This window comes from Caloenas nicobarica, chromosome 5, assembly GCF_036013445.1.
Source record: "Caloenas nicobarica isolate bCalNic1 chromosome 5, bCalNic1.hap1, whole genome shotgun sequence".
NCBI classification, from domain to species: Eukaryota; Metazoa; Chordata; class Aves; order Columbiformes; family Columbidae; genus Caloenas; species Caloenas nicobarica.
In genome coordinates, this window is record NC_088249.1 from 14593655 (window position 1) to 14614279 (window position 20625).

The following is a 20625-nucleotide window of genomic DNA, read 5'->3' on the forward strand; positions in this document are numbered from 1 at the left end:
TATAAACAATAAAAGACATGAGAAACTAATTCATAGATTCCATTGCTCCTTCAAAACAGCAGGCAAGCTGTTATGCCTTTTCTAAATTTCCTAAAATTAAGATGATGAGTCTATAGTTTTACCCTTCAACACTTAAAATCAAAAGGAATATTCCACGTCGCCTAAGAAAATAAAAATATCTTTGACTGGAAAAGGCAAATATATATACATATATATACACACACATATATATATACACACACAGACCTCTCACTGCAGCTATATATGATAATGAACTTTCAAACCTTGGCATGATTTACTTATACACATATATGTTTATATTTATAATATATTCACTTATACACTCACATTGGGGGGGGGCGAGGGGTGGAAGAGGATTGGGGGATTTCCTTTCTTCCAGTCTTAGAAACCCAGAGAGCAGGGTTGCATTAGGTAGCACTTGAACCTATTCTTTAACACTGTAAATATGTAATACTTGAGCCTTAACTGTCATTTGGTTAGGGTTTTTTTGTTTTGTTTTGTTTTTTGTGTGTGTGTGTGTGTTTTGTTTTTAAAAAAAGCAAATTTATTAGAAAAGACTGTCAAAGGTATTATTCTTTTCTTAGTCTCTGACTCTGGAGAGTCACACTCCCACCGTTACCAATACTCTGCTTACAAATTTCACATGCACATTCTAAATCATTTTCATGAAGCAAAAAACAAACATGGTTTTCTTGCACTGACTGTTGGATGTGACAGTAAGTTACTAGCATGAAACACCATGGAATAAAAGGCATTTTGTTCTAGAGTCTACCATATACTCAGCTTTAATCCACTAACAAATTCTGTTTCACCAAGTAATAGAAATATTTAAACTATACACATTACCAAAATGGGGTTAGGCTAGGCAGTTTCCATATGGTAAGCCATTTATCTGTTTATTAAAGATCACAATATAATGTACCATTTTTAGTGAGATCCGAAATATTTGTGTGCATCATTTTAGTCAGTTTTAATGAAAAGAACTGAAAATTATTACATTCGAGCATCTAGAAGCATTAAAACTCATTAAAACTGTAATTCATTAAATAACACCCTAATCCTTCGCTGAATTCCTTTTACTTTATGTCTAGATACAATCCTACTACAGAAACAGACTACTTTTTGAACAAAGACAGTAACTTCAACAAGTTTACTAATACCAGAACATGTAGATAGTAAAACTCACCTGTGTCTGTAAAAGACTGAATGTCGTAGGTAAGATCAACACTTAAATTTTCAGAATTTTCTGTTTTCTTAAACACCAACCCAATCACCCACATTGTACGGTATTCTTCCCTGGAAAATTTTATATAAAATAGTCATATAATACTGACAGAAGAACTGAATAACTTAGTAAGGTATCTACAGCAAGAGACAACAGTTGTATGTTTTAGCTCCACTAGCAATGGGGAACTAGCTATAGAAAGGCAAAAAACAAGGCTGACTTAAAGATATTTCTTTTTCATTTGCAGTACAAAAAAAAAAAAAGCCATGAAACACTGACATCTATTTCCAGCAAACTCAATGAACTAAGATCATCAGTAGACTATGTCATTCAACTGTGCTTCTGTATAGATTCTCTCATTTTTAGGAGTTACAACTAGCCATCACAATTGTAAAGGAAATAGATTTGCAAGGATATGAGGTTTTCAGCACCTGGCACCGAAAGTAATTATAGAATCTATTCTCTGACTAAACAACTTCTGTTTTGCCAACTAAACTTGTGTTCAACTTTTAAATTTCTCAGCTGTAACTGACCACAAAGTACAGTTTTCAGGTAAGAAGAGCCTTCCTTTGACAGCTCACCTTCACATAGTATAATGGAAGAGGAATTATTATATCCTATCACAGAATATAGTGTAACACTTCTATAGCAGCTCAAGACATTATTCAATGTTTTAATTCAAACATTTTTCCCTGTAAGACTATTTCAGAACAACACTGTTTTCCAATCAATCAATGAACAGATTTAGGCAGGCAGGTGAAAGAACATACATTGCTTACATGGGGAAAATGACCTTTCCTAAAAGCATTGCCCACACCAAGTCCTCTGAAAAAAAGAGCTAAGCGGAGCCTGTGATCATGCAGGCACTGGTAGCTGTATTTACTCACTAAAATGATCCCAAAGAGTTACTCCCTGCTTTTGTCCAACTTCACTTGAAACATGCAGGTAATTTATGTATATAACTCTAAAAAAAAAAAATAGCACCATACTGTCACTCGAAGCAGTTGATATCTGGAAAAAGCTGTGTGGAAGGTAAACATGCTTTTCACATACCTTCAGTAAACACAAATTTCTTCCCTGTGCTTACAATTAACACAAACAATACGATTCCTTACAAGTTAATTACAACACTATCTAGAAATAAAGTTTTTGGCCCACATACCTGCAATCAATCCTTAGAGTGGGGAAGAAAGGAGTGGCAGAGAGGGGAAGCAATTTAAAAAAATATAATCCTAAACAATTTGAAGTGCTTGGTATTCTCTCCTTTTCTACATCCTGAGGAATTCTAACATCAGCCATTACCAAGGTTAAACGGTATTAATCTCAACTGCTATATCTAGTAACATTAAATGTAGTCATTCAAGATTTCAGGTCCAATGTGCCCCATGCTCTACCCAATTCTCAGTGCTGCCTCAATTAAAATGGTTTTACCAACCAATATTAGATGCTCGAACAACAGCAGCTACCTAGCAGTAGCTAACATGGATCATTGGCAAAAAATTATGCAACAGCTATTAGCAAAAATGTATCGTTTCCTTAAAGTTATTTTCTGGCTTAACAACATTCTGATACACAATGAAGAATATCTAATTTCACAAATAGTATGTGGGAAGAGCTTAAAACTGTTTGCCTTTAGATGCTGTCATTAAAAATTAATCCATTTAAGATTATATAAAAATGTTATTTTATTTATTAATGAATTGGTATTCTAGCTAAGTTAGTTTCTCAGCATTACATGAAAAAATGGATTTGCTTACTTGTCAGGATTCTCCTTGGGTGCTGGGAATGACTGTGGATTCACATGAGCCAGTGTAATGAATTCATTCTTCTCCAGGTTTCCAACTAGAATACGGATTTTTGATTCCACCAAGCCCACCCTGCATAGATGTCACTTATTAGCAAGTTCTCATTCACAGGAAATAAAAGTAGTATCTAAGTTCATATATCAGGATAAATCCTCCTTATACTAATATTTGGGACTACAAATGAAGTAGCATACTATACATGACAGAGTAATTCCGATCAATACATTAAGTGAACGTGTTTCAAAAACTGCTGCAAGGGAAAGTTCAGAAAGCCCTGAAGCTCTCATTATGGCCTCATTTTACAAATGGAATTAAATAGCAAGACATTACACATCAGTAAAAGGCGGTCAGCAAGACACTCCTACCTATTTCTCCAATATTCTTTTGGCATCAGATCATTAATTTTAAATATTAAGAAATTCCCAGTACCTGACAATATCATAACTTTTCTAATAAAACAGAGCAGAAACAAGAGGTATTTTTGTTTTCAGAAACAGTAGTTACAGAGATTGAAAACATACCTCCTCATACCACTTATTAAAAAGATGCAAAAGCCTTAAGAAAATAGGCTTTGTAAAGTGATCCTGAGAGTGCTGTAAGGAAGCAAAACTCAAGCGACAGCCTTCACTCCCTCATTATTTATTTTTACTGTTTTTCAGAAGCACACCATCTTCATTCATTTCATTTTGAAACACTGAAGCTCCACTTTGTTGCATTTAAAAGTACACTAGATATTCCCTTGCATCCAAGGTTGACAGGTTTTTGCTGTTCAGTGTTTTTTGTTTTTCTTTTAAATAGCAAGCATTATACTCACCATTCTAGTCGCTGTTTTTCTGTCGGTGCGCTTGCTAGAAGTACAATATAATGCCTTTGGAGATAAAGACAATATGCTATTCTATTTATACTTCTAAAACTAGACATTCAAACCTTAATATTAACACTTAGCAGTATGTTCTACATTGCAAACTATTGATTATTAGCTTAAGTATATGCCCTATAATAAAATTAAGCATTGTTAAGTAGACAAAGAAGCTATATCCCCCCAAGCATGTGACTAATGGACTTCTCAAAACATTTCAGATTTTAGGGACATTTGAAACAACATTTTAATACCAATAACCTTAATAAAAGGCTAGGAACACAGCACTAGTTGAAAAACAGTACAGAAATTTCAGTACTTAATGAGATCAGGGATATAGCCAATTACTAAAGATTCCTTGCAAGTAAAAACAATTGTATACAACCATCCACAAGTATGTCAGTAGCCTTAGTTGCAACACTATTTTTGAACAGTTACAAGAGTGGTTAGCATACATTCATTTGTTCAAAGTCAAAAATAACACTATCAAGTGGGGTTTAAAAAAAATTATATCTGCATTTTAGAATTGTCTGAAGACACTTATCTGACATTTCACAAGGAATGTTTCCTCTCATGATAACTCTTAAGCTCTCAATTATATTCCAGGATAATTAGTGTATACCCACTGTAAGTAAATTCCAAACAGTATACAAAGCAAGAATGGTATTTTAAACAAAGAAGCCCAAGGACATGGAATGGGCAATTACTTTCAACTTGAGTTCATAATGAGGGAGATGAGGGAACCTTACATTTTTACAGTCGGGTTTTTCAGAAGTTTTCTGGAAGTTTATTTTAACATCCTAAGTCACCCAATTTGGCATTACTCTATACTGATATGGTATATTTAGGTATCTGCAGAGAAGGATTTAAAGAACAGTAGTAACATGAGGGATTAGACCCTAGTACAATATAATATACGTCATAGACAAGAATGCATAGTCAATGATGGTGAAAAACTGCGGTATAAAAAGTTCTCTGATGCCATCGGCCTTCAAATCATATCAGTAAATCAGAATCAACAGATCAAATCAGTAGCTATATGTTTCTGCACTTATCTTTAGGTGGCAATAGAAAAAAAACTTGCTAAACGCTACTTTGAATTCAGTCAGAGAATGTCAGTGAAATAAGAGGACTGGAAGAGAGAGGTTTGGAGAAACTTCTTCCCCCTCCTGAATAGGCTATTTTATCTACTGACTTTTTGCATTTTGGCAATATTAGCTGCTTTATAGAAAAACATTAAGGACTCTTTCCTGTTATCTTATTTAAATCCTCATTTTAGTTATAGGATACAACTCAACCATTTCTATTCCTAAAATTTCTGAATTATTGCTTAGGAAAAATAAAGAAAAAAACAGAAGCATAAATAGATTTTTCCAGAAAGTTAAGTATCTCCGGGAATACACATTCTGCCAACTCAAGTGGAATTTAGCAATGATGCAGGAACCTTAAAAAAGAGAATAAGGGTCCTTTGTTCGAATTCTGTATGAGAAGTAACTCATGTCTAATTTCAACTTCTAAGGAGCACTAGACATGCAGCTATCACCCATAAGATTCCTACATACCACACACACTTGCAGAATGTTTCATATAGTAGGAAGGACAACTTAAGGTTTTTTTTGCTGTTTTTAACCATGCATGTATGAACTGAAAGACACAAATTTCAAATCTGCAAGTATTTGAAGAAACTAATTTGCCAGTTACATATTAAAACCAGCTCTTTGAAACAAACTTTTGAAGACTTATTTTAAAAAAAGTTAATTTGGCTATTGTTCAGCCTCAACTAGCTGATGAGCACCTAGGGGGAAAAAAAAAGCTAAGACTAATTTCTGAAAATAAGTATAACGATTCACTATTTTTGCTCAGGTAGTGCTAGTTGAAAAAGAAAGAAAAGGAAGAGATGCAATTTCTACCCCCGCAACTTGCTCGCCGCAGTTGTTAAACAGCGCTCACGGGGAATCAATCACTGGAAATGTGCTACTGCCATTTTCAGTAAAGCATAAATAGTAAACAGCAAAAGCTGTTCAAAATTAAGACTCTATTCTGTTACAGAGTCTCAAGGTCTCACTACTAAAATTTTACCACAGCAAGATTTGTTAGCAGTACTTCATTCATAATTTTATCACAAAGAACATGTCAAATTCAGAAGTATTCATTACTTCATGATAAAACCAATTCTAAAGTTAGGCTTCTACCATTCAGTGGCAATTTTTAGATGCAGGGTATTATTTTGAAGTATATGTTTTGGGGTTTGTTTGTTGCTTTTTTTGCTTTTTGGTTGTTGGTTTGTTGCTTTTTTTGAAAATTGTGCTGTTTCTCTCTCACTGTCTCCCTATCTGTACTGTTTTTATAAGAATAACCTAATGTAAATATTATGGAATTATCTTACACCATTAACATCTGTACCTACAAAAAAAATCCAGAGTATATTTAAGAGTCATACTACTTTCTGAAAAGACGAGAACACACACCTGAACATGTTCATTTTAATTTTTCTTCACTAAGCTATTGAAGATTTATACTTTAAATTATCCAGTGCTTTAGATAAAGTCCTATCAATGCAAGTGTTCAACATACTTTTCTAAAAGGTATGTTTATATTCTATTCATTTAGCAGAGAAACAATATGCTAGAGCTCATTAAATGAGTGTTACTTCTCTCATCATTGTACTTCTCTCTTGGTTTTAAGCTCTAATAATTTCATTCTCATGTAACACTTCATAGTGTCATATCCGTTTGAAATTATTATCCTTTCACTGTAAAACACCATTATCCAGCAAGTCTATGTTCTTTGTTGTTGTTTATCCCCATTTTAAAAATTTACACCTACATGAAGGGGCACACAACATGTTGCAACTCCCTAACTCCAAGTAATTGCTGACATTTCAAAAATAAGAAAAATAAAATAAATAAAACCAGATTTCCCCATTTTTGCAATTTCTAATCTGCCCCTGTCATGCAGGTATGCAGTAGCCTCCAGATTTCTGTAGTCACACATCATTGAAGTTTATTTTAAACATGGCTCATGAGTCAAAAGTGTTTACAATCACCACAGATGTTTAGCAACTAATTGCCACTGAGAGATACAGTTTACTAAAACTATGCTTTCAGAGAATAAACGTTTTTTAAAAGTATCTCAGAGCAAGTATCAGATGTTCTCTTATCTGGCAGAGCACTACACACTGCTCTGAATTTCAGCAGGAACAAGTCAAGCCATCTACAATTTAAACAGGAGGGGAGCATGAAGAGAGGGAAAAAAATCTGAAACATTTAACTTTCAGATGGAGATTTGACCAATAGAGCCACATTTATTGCATAGTGGTGATGGCATATAATGACTTCATTTTGTAAAGGTTACTAATCAAAGCTTTAAATTAATCTACTAAGGTAAAATGGATAAAACCTAGGGTAATTTAAAGTAGGCTCTATAACACCATTCCACAGTTTAAAAAAAAAGATAAAGCAGAGAGTTTTTATGGAAAAAATACAAAACCTGGATATTTAGTGTTGGCTACAGAAGCCTTTATTGCTAAAACTGACAAAATGGTTAATGCCAGTAGACCAAAAAAAAAAACCCGCATTAAAAATTGAGATTTCAAATAACATTTAATATTTCCTATTTTTTCCTAGTTTTGAAAGAAACAAAGGAAATGTACTAGGGAACTTATTAGCAACCTCTTGAGCCGAAACTGATTTATCTGCAGGCCACTTTTAACTTCAAAAAATATTATAACATAACTTTACAGTGCTCTTTAAAGTGTTTTCAAGCTTAATCTCCAAGGTACAACATAAAAGCTTTTATCATGCAAAAGGTATAAAAACAAAACACAGACACATCATGAAGGTCATCAGTCTCTTTTAATGGGGGAACTGTATATTTCAATTTTGTTTAGATTAGTACATAACCAACCAACCACCCAACACAGAAACAAGTGTAAAATATATTTGATCTTGATTCAAGAAAAATGGGTCTCAAATTTCAACTGAGGGCAAAGAAGATGTAGTCCATATTTTAATAATCCATATTTATTATAAAAATACAACTTTCAGCAAGTCCATATACATTTAACAAGCTTCTGCCCCACAAGCATATTACTAGAAATCCTAAAAGTGTGAAGTGTGAACTTCAGTATTTCCCTTAGAGACATTACAAAATTCAAGAATCTAGTTGTGAAAGATTATTATTAACGAAGAGCCAAAAGCCTTAAGTTTTAATGAAAAAAAAAATCTAGTAGTAACTGGTACATCTGACAGTTAGTCAACACAATTGCAAAAATATATTTTATTATTAGAGTGAACTGTTGACTATATTGACATAAGAAAACACGCAGTTTCACGTACGTATTCATCTTAAATATTGACCTTCAGAATTAGTTTTCTTAATATCTTGTTTCCTGGGAGGCAAGACCCATTTTCAGAACGCTTACTGACACCAGTAAAGAACATTTCTGTTAGTCAAACCAGCTGATATGTCTTCAATTTTATTGGTAGAATACCAATTGTATAGTTAACTGGTGACATTCTAAATATCTGGTCAGGGACTAACGGGTTTCTGAAATACACACTAAAGACAAAGAAAAAAGTAGTATCTGAGGAAATAATTCATTTTTTAAGAGAAAGGACAATAGTGCATTCACTCCCCCTCTCTATAGAGAAATTGTAACAAAACACTTTGGAATTCTAATGTATGTATATCTAAGATCCTATGCTACAGTGCGCTATCAAATAATTTAACTGATAAAACTTAAAATATTCTGCCATGCCATAAAATACATACTTGTACTTCTGAAAGAAGTTTGGAGCTTCAAAAAGTTTGGACCACTCTGCCTTACTCAGCAAAATTTCATCTGTGATAGCAAGACCTAAATTATAAAAAAACATTTAATCTTTTTTTTTTAATTACAGTTAAATACTCAGAATAAAACCAGCTTACTACAAATTATTTCCCCCCTTCAAATTCAAAGGAATTTAACAACAAGCTTTATATTCCAGTCATACCTTAAGTGGTCATTAGTTGTGCAAATCATATTATTAAAAAGAACCTCAGTAAGTTTAGAGATGTATGTTAATTGGTCAGACTGATGACTTCATTTATTTTGCTCTGCAGTGTAACAGCTCAATTAAATCTTTTCTATATGCCACAGTAACTACTCAGTCCAAAGAAGAAAGTTCTTTTTCCTTATAGTACTTTAATCATCTCTTGTGCAAGGCATTGTACAAGGCAAAAAACAGTGATACAATAAGATACTGCTCTGCCTGAGAGAGCTGCTGCTAGCTGCTCTCTGCATCAGGTCTACTCCTTGCCTTGACAACATTTTCATGTCTACTATAATCCAAGTAGATTACTAGGACAAATCTAGAGGACTCATCTCTGAGCAAGTATATTGTCTTACATTAGGCCTGGAAATGGCCATCAAATGGGATTACTATAAGAATCTTCCATGTGGCAGGACACAATCTAAGGCCACTAAAACAAACAAAGATACTGTACTGTTAGTCCTCATTTTCAGAGCACAAGGCATTCTAATTAATTACCCTCAGTTTCTAAGAGTGAAGGGCAGATCTGCAGAAGTCCACTGAATGTGGAACTTTAAGCCACATAACAGACCAAGTTCTACCTCCCTCAGAAGAGAGTCTCACATCAAGAAGCGATTTAACATCCTTCCACCCCCCACCCCAGAAAGCACACCCACAACAGATCTATTTTAAATGTTTGAATACATTTATATAGAGAGCATAAGATAATACTTACCTTGTTTAAATTCCTCAACCATGACCATCCGTGTGGAAACGGACACATTGTAGGTAGAGTTCTGCTGTGGGTATGCTGGTGTAATTATAGGCATAAGATGGTACCTATCACTGGGGTTTACCTACGTATAACAACAGCCAATCAGTTTTCTTCAAGCATACACATGAGTTACCAAATTTGGATTTTTCCCTTTACTACAACTGAGAATTTCTAAGAGATCTTAGTTTGCAGACCAAGGAAATTTACCAATAGTTCTGAGGAAGTTTAGAAAACAAGGATAACATTTTCACAAAGGACATTATTTTCAATCAGTGACGGAGGGCTGTAATCTGTCAGCACAGCAAGATCAAGTTGCAGGCATTCTTAAGTGCGGAAATTCCAACTGAACAGAACAATTCCTCTCTTTAAAGGAAATTAGCTTGTGATCATGTCAAAACAAGGATACCTTATCACAGGAGCACCTTCAGAAGAATGACTGTCTTTAGACCTTGTGAAAAATTTTACTTTATTTTTGTAATAGTACTGAAAATAAAAAGCCAGCTTAAGAAGAGAGGCTGAGGCTCTAGGTAACCTGACAGAAGCATCACTTGTGTTAGTGTATCTTTTATTAAGCAGCACACTGGGAAACAAAAAAAAAAGGGACAAAACACACATACAAAATACATTTAAAGTAGCATTAGGGTAGCAATCTTCTAGAGGGTAAATTAAAGATAAAACCCTGTCATTAACTTACCCCACTTTAACTTACCCCACTTCATTTAGCTACTACAACATAGTTCCCACCACACACACTGATCTCAAACCCCCTACTCCAGGAATACCAGTAAGACTCAAGAACACTTTTTCAACCATCTCACGTTATTTAAATATGGACTTTTGTCAATCAGAAAAGCAAATCTGAAGTACAGAAGGGCATACAACTCAACATCTGGTGCTTACACTATTCTCCAGAAAGATTAGTTGAACACTAACTTTTCCAAAATTGACAAAACAGCACTGAACACATTCACACTGTGCCCTACTCAAATCTCAGAATGTGAGTGTGCATCTGCTGCAAGCTGTTTTATTGACTGCCTTAAGGACATTCATGTCCAATGACCTTAATATAAAAGTGCTACAAAGATAGAGATTAAATATTATAAATAATACACAAGATCTTCTTTGGTCCGAGATGAAGACACATTACTACAACTATATGGAACCAAATCTATCCAGTTGTGACTGCTGTACTGAAGTGAATTCAATATACTTGCAAAATGAACAGGTTTTAAGTCAGCAGCAAATGGTTTTAAGATAAGCAGATTTAAAATGCATAGCTTTAAGGTATGTATCCAATTATACTGAATAGTTATTAAGATCACATATTACAAAAGTTGGAAGTAAAAAGTACATTGCTCATCAGCAAGTGTGCTTCAAGTGGTCAGTTTACAAAACTAACTTTGTTCCACACTCAGAACTAGAGGTCATTTATAAAGATGACATGATACCACAATATTAAGTTTAATAAACCCAAAATGAAGTTCATCTAGGATTCTTTAAGCAACTGAATTTATTGTACAGTGTGACTTAAAGGGGAAAAAATAATACACTAACCCTTGGGTCCCATACAGGCAAATTAAGATTGCATTCTTCTGGCTGTTTCAATAGCACTGGATTTGGCCATTCCCTGTTCAAAAAGATTGTAGCACTGAATAAGACTATTGGATACAACCATGTATGTTCAACAAACAATACTTTTGAATGTGATCCTTCTTAACCCTGCTCTCAAGGTATAGCATCATTTCCTCACGACTAAGTTGGTCTAACTGGAGTTGCTTAAACAAAACTATACTGATGAACAACAACACAGCTGTAACTAGCTTTTTTCAGGGCAGTAGAACAACGAATTTTCTGTAGTCTTGGACCTTTGTAAACACTGTCTTAAGTAACTAAAGTAAGCTCCTCTAAATTTGTCTTGAAATATACCTATCAAACAGAAATTCCTCTATGAAGGTTGACATTGGGTCCATTTTCAAGTTAGCTGTTTCATGGACAAACAATAGAAGAAACAGCTAGCATGAATGCAGCATTATAGTATCATTACAAAGCATATGTATTAAAAAAACCTTCAAATCAAGACAAGAAGCCATGCTAAAAAAAGAAAGTAACATTTCTGTTCTTCAAGTCATCTCTACTCCCACAAATAACGTTATCTTCCTATAAAGAGTAGAAGTCTGTTAATCTGTTGGTATTTCTACATAACTGCTCCTATGCTATGCACATGTAAAATGGACAGCAGTGTAAGGACAAGATATTATGGCAAGATATTATTAAAAACCAGGTATCTCAAAGAGGTTATAAAGCCTATGGATTCAAGACAGTGAAAATGGAAATTATCTTCACATTAAGAAGGCAAGACACTATACTTGAAGCAACAACTTGGTACAATGCTTCTTAAAATATGTCAATGTCTCATGACAAATATAGGTATCCAGACATGCTCTTTCAAGAACAAGAGTACTCATTTGTTATCTCTAAAGTATACTTCTGTCCCATTCATTCTAAATTTCCTTGGAGTGTTACCATTGCTCCCATAAGTTATTCAAGCCATCCTTCTGAGGTAACTAGCTCAGGAGTATGAAACCGTATGTAATTCCAAAACACCTACCTCTCCACACTGAGGAGATTAAAAACTACACTTTTCACTATTGGTACTCCTGAACTCCATTTAAGCTATGTGTCTAAAAGAGATGGTGACATATCTCCTTTTCTCATTATTCCAGTATCTGAATGTTAAACAACTAATTATGGGGTGTCTACTCTTATTTTGCACTATTTAAGTATTTTATCTGAAGAGTATTGTTGAATTACGACAAATACTTAAGAAAATTTTAATTAAAAAACAAGTGTTTTCATTTTGGATACTTTAAGTACAAGACATGTTAGATGACTTACTGAAAACTTCAAGCTAAGAGCCTTCTGTCAGCAAGAACAATGCTTATAACTACCATCTTAGTCTGGTTAACAGCTGAAAATGATACCATAAAAACAGGACTAAAATGTAGTGTCTACAAACAATTTTATTTTAGTGTAATCTAAATCAAAACAAAAAAAAAAACCAAAACATACCATTTAGAAAATACCAAGAAAAATTTATGTACAAGAGTTGATGCTATTGCATTTGGATAAAGCTGGCAAGTTCTGGCTACTAGCATAGCCCAGGAAACACCGCCAAGGAAACCTAGTATATTGGAATAGATGTTGTGGCCTGCAGATTGAAAAGGAAAAGAGACAAAAGGAGTTAGAGCTAATGAAAACCTCAGAGTTAATGAAAACTTCACAGATTTTTTGAATAAAACTGCTTACGTTTTGCCCACAGTTTGATAGCTCTCAGTGTTAACCTGAAGTTGTCAATGTTTGGTACTAGATGCAGAATTTCATCGGTTACCCGGCAACCTGCCAAAAGAAAGAATCCGTTACACTTGCTGCCTCCAAAGATTTTGCTGGTTTACCCTCCCTCACCTTGAAAGCTACCAAACTTTTTAGATCAGCATGCTGGCAACTCAGTTGGTATTTTCTTTGCTTTTGTTTTGAATTAGAAAGCTCAACATATTTCAGTTTGGTTTTTTTCCTTTTATTACTGTTTTACAGCAGCACACAGGAAGACAATCCATGCACATGTAGTTTTGAACTGCTACTTGATTTTCTGTTATTAATGAACTGTAAAAGCTGTTTAAGAAACAAACGAGTTTTAAGTTCTGCTGTTATGGAATTACATGCAGTATACCATAAAACATGCAGGCATTTTTAAAAGCATGAGTCTCCACAGACCTACAGAAAACCTTGAAGTCAGAGGTCAAAATTTTGTTTGAATTTTTATGAGAACAGACCAAAAAAAATTAGTTTTTAGACATATGAGTTGTACCATTACTTTGATGGGATATTTTCAAGCTTAAAAATAACATTACAGATAACAATATCAACCACCTTTTTTTAAAAATCAAAACCAGGTAGTTGCTCATAGTTACTAAATAGTTACAGAGAGCTGGTTGCAAGAAAATAGTATTATCTAAGACTAGGAGTTCCTTTCAAAGCAAGTTAGAGGCAAGTATGAATTCTAGAGACTACACAAATGTGAATTTCACAAAACAGTGCAAATTGCTGTGGCAGTGTCAAATTATCAAGTTTTCAGATCATAACAGAAGTCAGTGACATCACACACTCCTCTTCCCTGCCAAGTTGCAGCCTCAACTGCTCCATACATAAACAATTTTTTTAAACTACAGTATTATAAAAAAGTTAAGGGTTACACAAGCTAGTAAGCTACTAAAGACCTGACCTCAAACTGACAGTATTCTGAAGTCCCCAATTTATCACTGAAGCAATTGTGTGTATGTTTATGCATACCGTAACACGTACAAATTAAAAAACGTGCGCACATTTATAGAAATAGACAGTGCTCCACATAAGTCTTGCAAGTCCCATTAATTTCTAGACAGCACCATTTACTACCCAAACTAAAAGTTTTATAAAAATCTAGCCAATAAGAAACAACACTTCATTCCAAAAAAGATATATACAACTGGCTACGACTTTATTTCCAGATATGTAAGACAAGTCCACAACTAAACTACTGTATTAAACAATCTAGGATACTTACTAAAGTTCAGACAAGAAGTTTATACACAAAACTGCATATACATACCATTAAGACTTCGTATGCATCTAATGTCTAAATTTTTGAGTAGGCTATCATCTCGTAGATCTAAGTCCTCAGGAATAGTTTGCAGTGCTAATCTTGCAAACAAAATATCAATCTTGAAGAAAAAAAAAAAGGAAATTAAAAACTGTTTTTTCTTCTTCTGTAGAATTAATTCTATAACCCAATTTTCATCAAGTTTACTAACAGTAACAGCAGCCTTCCTAGCACAAAGAATCTCCTTAAACAATACATACTAACACCTTTCACATACATTAAAAGAAACACTTTCAGATGCTTCATCTATCACATGGTTCCTTTTCCAAGACAATAAAGTACACATTAAGATAAATACAGAACCAGTACATGAAAGTCTACATCAACTGTCAATGTAAGTAAAAATCATTTGGGGATAAGCACCACCTCCAGGTCCAGAATATAAAATTCTACTACATCATAGCAAGTCATGAAAACACAACCTAGTTTTAATCTAAATATTCTCAAAATTATCACTGAATTATAGAAAAAGAGATCTTTTCCATCTAGTACAGTAAAGCACACGTGATGTGCAACTAGCTCCCTCTGTATAGGATGAGTATCTATGACAAAATCTCATCTGATTAGAGAAAACGGGTAGTTGTGAAAATGCAGTAAGATAAGCAAGTGTATAAATTTGTATAAATCTTTGAAATCATGTTCAATTTGTTTGCCATTATGTCTGCAATTATTTGACACCAGTTCTTCTAGGTCAAGAAAATCTAAGACTACTCAGCACTGAACTAGAGTTTTAAATTGTCCCATACACGGCAAGGACCTACACAGAGAAGTCAGTTTGCCATTCCAGTCTTAGATTAGGTATCAGTCAGTCAGTATAATGAGAATAGAAATTACATGTTAGCACCTCCCCTGCAAGGCAACAAGCCCCCTTCATCAGATGAGGCTTTTAATCATCGTGAACTGATACCACTTCACCTACAAGATAGTGAAATAGCTAGTGCTACTGCACCAAGAACAAAACCATTTCAGTTATGTTAAAATTATTTTGGATAAAGTGCAGCTGAAGAGATCTTAAAATGAAGAACTTTTCATAGGCACTTAAAACTTTGCATCCATCTGTTTCAAACTATAAAGCACTTCTCCAAAGTAATTTCTAAAGTATTCCATGCACTTTTAAGACCAACTATCAAAAACTTTTGATTTTACATTCAGTACTAGAAGCAGAAGTTTCTACTTAAGTCAAAAGTATTACTTTGCAATGTAAAAGAAGTTCAAAATTAAATTGAGCTTGAAGCTCTATTCTGAGCTCTAGAAGGTCTAACACCTCTAAAGATCCAAAGTTCATTGACAATAAAAGTATTTTTCAAATCACTAAATTAATAGCCTGTCCTATGTCATTGCGGGGGGAGGGGGCATATGCAGATGGGACAGGGAAAGAGTTTTCTACAGGAAGAACCAAAAAAATGAAGATTCTTCTTTATTTTAAGCAAGAACATAAGATGCATATGTATAAACTGGTACTGGCAAAAACTTCTGAAGTTTAATTGACGGGATCACCACAAAGCTAAAATCCTTTTAAAATCCTTTTAAAATTCTTTTCCTCAGTTCTAAGGTTTTCTTTACAGTGAGAGTAACTTCTAACACCTTTTGCCTGGATTAGGAAAACTAAATTCAAATCTTCTGATACAGACACACTAGGCACAAATGCAACCATCAGAAATTGTGGCCTAACAACACTGGTATATATACAAAAGAGTACTTATGACAAGTTGGTGTTCAAGACCGGAGAAGTCTCATGTACTGTCAGCAAAACGGGTTAAGTCTCAGTCATAAACCCAAGCCGTCAGAGCCCACCATAAATTACTACATTTGAGCAAGATACTGCTACTCTTACAGCCGACAATCCTTCTATTTCCCTATTTAGGTTTCTATTTTGAATTTCATTTTTTAAAAAAGAGACAATACTGGCTTGAAATAATGTAAATGACTGAAAAAACACAAACAGAAGATTAACATGGGAGTTCTTTCCCCACTGTGAAGTACCATTCTTGTACCCACCAGTTACTGGCTGACATAATCCGAGTACAAGTCTGCCGAACTGTGCATATGAACAGTTCATACGCTTTTGTCTTGTCACCAAGAAAAGATGACAGGTTGACTATAAATTAGTCCAAAAAAGATTAACAGAGTTATCTTTTGAAAGCAGTGTTTCTGTTTTCTCAGCAACTTCTCCCAAAATACTAAAAATCAAGTTAAGCAAGTTCATCACTTCAAGACAGCCCATTTATCAGGCTACAGGCAAACTGGACAGAAACTGGCATCCCCAAACCATTGTTTTGGTCATATGTTTACTAAAGTCCAGAGAGATCAAGACACAGGGGTAACTTGTCTGCCTTCAGCAGTACATCCTTGAGAACTCAAAGATCACACAACTTCCTATAGTATAGGGTATTGAAGCAAATCTGAAGGTAAGGTTTGGACAGTTCACCATTAGAAGCCAAAAAATTATTAAACCCACATTATTTAAGAATTTAATTTCTATTAAATGTTAAGTGCTAATAATGCCAATACCAGTACTTTACAGGTCAGTAAACTAATCAGTACAAGTGGGGAGCAGTGCCTAGAGAAGAATGGGGACATATTCTACAAGCAGCATTAAGTACATCAAGAAAGCCTTGTTTCAGTCTTAAAGCCCCACTTTAAATTACACAACTGAAGACTGTTGTCAAACACTTGCCTATGAACTTACAAGAGTCACTTTAGTAGTAGTCATATTAATACTACATGAGTCATGTAGACTTTGAAAACTTTGTTTTAAGCATGCTCTATCAAAACAAAATAAGGTTTTTACCTCTATTCCATCAAAACAAAGTTTAATAACTGGGACAAAAGCTTCTTCAACAGCCTGGGGGGAAAAAATAGTTATATTTTATTTTCAGTATAGAGAAAAACACATTTACAAGCAATAACTACCAGGTCTAAACAATCACAATGAAATGCTATTTATACAGATGCTTTGCTGACAAAAATTGCCCTGAAAACAGAAATGTCTTTCTCGATCATTGAGGATTTATGCAGTAAGCACTGATCTATGTGCTACATGCTAATTATAATCCAAACTCATATCAATCAGCTCTGACTACCTCAAGGTCCAAGTCCCTCACTACACGTGGGACACAATCAAAGCATCTTTTACTCCTCACAGCAGCTCTAAGTATTCTAAGGCCAACCTATAGGGATTCTTACTCTAAGAGGCCTCTTATCTCTACATATCTGCAGTCAGGTTTTTGAGAAATGACAAAGAGACAACTGTACAACTCTGCAGTCTGATTCCACCTAAATCAATTGCAAGTTACTAGCCTCCAGAGCTCAAGCATCTTCTCTAAATGTAGTCATTAGTAAGATACTTTGACAATCAGTAAAAACCATGATGAAACCATGAAACTTGGTATCTACTCCACAATCAGCTAGGAATGCCATCTTCCTGAACTGAGCATCTGAACTAAATGCAGATGTGCAGAGTGCTACTTTCATAAAAGCAAACGACACTGCATACTTCCAGATAAGAAATGTTGGGTAATGCCAGAAGCTAAACAGTTCTAAAAGTGTTCCAGATATTAACAAGAGCAGAAGACAACACTACTCTGCGCTTAACCTTAGTTAAGGTTACCTTAACATTACTGGTTGGCAGAATGGATCCTAAGCAAAATATGAAGTTCACAAGTCTCTCGGACTCACTTGCTAGAGCGATCATTAAGAAAGCTAGGTTCCCTAAAGATGGAGACTTACAAACTTTCTTAGACTGAGCTGGAATGATTTAAAAATGTTAATGAACCCTGATCTAAAGGTTATTGCATCACTGCAGAGCTACACTGAACAGCATACATTGATCTACCTTGCTGCTAAATCAACTACATTAGCTTGAGTTAGAGTTCATAGCAAAGTTAATTGGAAATCTGAAAATCATAAACCTCTTAATGAAAGCGTGTTGATTTAAAGATTACTAAAAGCGTTGTGATAATAAAGCATTCAAAACAGTTGGTTTAATGCATTAATATTACCACCAAATGTCTGCACTACCCTGGTAGTTACCAACTACAAGGTGCACAGAGTGAATGAACGCTGTAGAGACAGATCCATTTATGGGAGCAGGACTAAAACAAACAAAGCATAATACTTGCCAGCAACTACCTTCACCAAAAGAACAAAATCAAAACAAAAAAAAATTGCAGCAACACTGCAACAAAACATTAAGACTCTCACCAGTTGGCCTAGGGAGGCTTGTCATTCAGGTATAATAAAAACAAAATACTGTATACCATTGTGTCTTCCATTCCTACAGAGGAAATCTGCATCTTTACCTGCTAAAAATCTTGCACAAGCATCTAATAAGACACACTAAAAATGTAACCTCCATTTGCCTCCAAATGCGCAGTTGAAGGCCAATATAGAAGTTGTGATTAATATCAATCATTGTAATTGTTTATATAAGCATAAAATTATAGAACAGTAGCATAACGATACACTTTAAAACCTTCATTAAAAACACAAAACTTAGCTTGAAAGGGTTCAGGACCAAACACTTCTATTTGCATCTGCCTGTTGGTAGAGAGCAAGCAGCAATTTTGAAATACTAACACATGCTAGGAGATCATTCTGACATCCAGATTTTTAAATGAGTCTCTAGGAAGTAGAAACAGAAAATTTGGACGAATCTCTGTTTATTTCAACTACGGTGATAGGCTTTGCTGCAAGCTAACTAAAAATCCACTGCAAGCCTTAATAGTAAAGTTATATTTACTTATTTAATATATCATCTTTCACCATTAGCTTTTCAGTATCATCCTTTCAGCTAGCAGTATCAGGCAGTTCACATACCCTCAGATCTTTTACTTCTTCTTGTTGTTTCAGTTTTTCATAAAACGATGTGAAAAAATCACTTCTTTCAACATGTCTTGGTGCAACGCACAGGGCATCAATATCAGCACCTGAAATTGTTTATTAGAACAAATAAATTGCACTTCATGTACATGAAATGCCAGCAATACCCAGAAATTTTTTTGAAACCAAATAGGAAAAATCAGTTTCTCTACTTGTAGAATGGATTTTCTTTGGTAATACTAAGTCAAAACAAATGAGGAAAAAAAAATTTAAGTGTTAATGGCCATTAAGCATACTGAATACATACATACATTCATTCTTCTTTCAACTGCAAAACACTCGTAGTAATTTTCAAAGAACAAACTATGAAAACCCAAGTATACGACTTTCTCTATTTTTAAATTGTTTCCAACATTTTTGTCCATTCCACAACCCATGACATGAACATAATATAGGAACATATTGATTTAGAGCGAAGAATGGAGATGACTGACAAAAAATGGCAAAAATCTAACACCACCTCAAAAGATACCAAGTTTTTGTTACTTAAATGTGACATTTACAAACACATCATTAGCTCAAGCACATGAGTTTCTATAAAAGTAAATATTACCTTTTGTATGAACCCCTAATCTATAGGATCCAAATGTAAAAATTTTTCCTCCAACATTTTCTATAACAGACTGTGGAAGATTCTAAATGGAGAAAAAAAAATAGTTACTTTACCTTAACAAGCTATAACGGCATAAACAATTTACTTTAAAACAAAAGGAAAAATACTGCACAGAATGTATGTTGTTTAAGGTATAGCTACTACTCGAATAATAACCTTAGTATTTACAGGAAAGACAGAAGTATGTTTGCCACTTGCAAACTATGTGTAACATTTCTACTCTATCACGCATTACTGCCTCAGACTTAGTAATTGTTTCAGCAGTTCTACACTTCAGGTACAACAGCTTTAAAATATTACGGACATTAAACACATTTTGCCCAATACTCTGGCATTTTAGACTGCCTCAGAAATTGATGGACTCCAATTTAGAGCAACAGAAAAATACTATTTAGAGTATCAGTGTTTAATAAACTGCTTTCAAAGACATCTGTACTACATTCTTTAAAGTGTGGTTTTGGGAAAGATACTTATGTTAAAATTGTTCAGGTATCTTAAAAAAACCTCTTGAATCCACAGTACTGTGGGCAAAGACAATTACCTTTCCATAACAAGATTCAATGTTACAGTTTGAAGCCCTACACTAATGGTCACACAACAAAAGATATAAATAAATCAAATTAATTATTTCGCAAAGTATATTGGATTAACTTAAGCAGTTTCCAATCTTACACCAGTAAAGACACGCTCACTATTTTGATTTCAAGGATCAACCAGGGTCTTCTCTCTGTAATCTTG

At 34.3% G+C, this 20625-nt stretch overlaps 1 protein-coding gene across 5 annotated transcripts in view; it reads right to left on the bottom strand.

Moving 5' to 3' along the window:
- PAPOLA (poly(A) polymerase alpha) overlaps positions 1-20625 on the bottom strand; it is a 48936-nt gene that overhangs the window by 16191 nt on the left and 12120 nt on the right. For all 5 annotated transcript variants that reach the window (XM_065635641.1, XM_065635643.1, XM_065635640.1 and 2 more), the window contains exons 4-15: positions 19828-19909; positions 19212-19321; positions 17185-17238; positions 14343-14454; positions 13004-13093; positions 12767-12905; positions 11252-11324; positions 9659-9779; positions 8684-8768; positions 3866-3919; positions 3004-3123; positions 1208-1317 (exon numbers count right to left, since the gene is read on the bottom strand). In XM_065635641.1, coding sequence (XP_065491713.1) covers positions 1208-1317; positions 3004-3123; positions 3866-3919; positions 8684-8768; positions 9659-9779; positions 11252-11324; positions 12767-12905; positions 13004-13093; positions 14343-14454; positions 17185-17238; positions 19212-19321; positions 19828-19909 — 1150 coding nt within the window. The remainder of the gene's footprint in view (positions 1-1207; positions 1318-3003; positions 3124-3865; positions 3920-8683; positions 8769-9658; positions 9780-11251; positions 11325-12766; positions 12906-13003; positions 13094-14342; positions 14455-17184; positions 17239-19211; positions 19322-19827; positions 19910-20625) is intronic.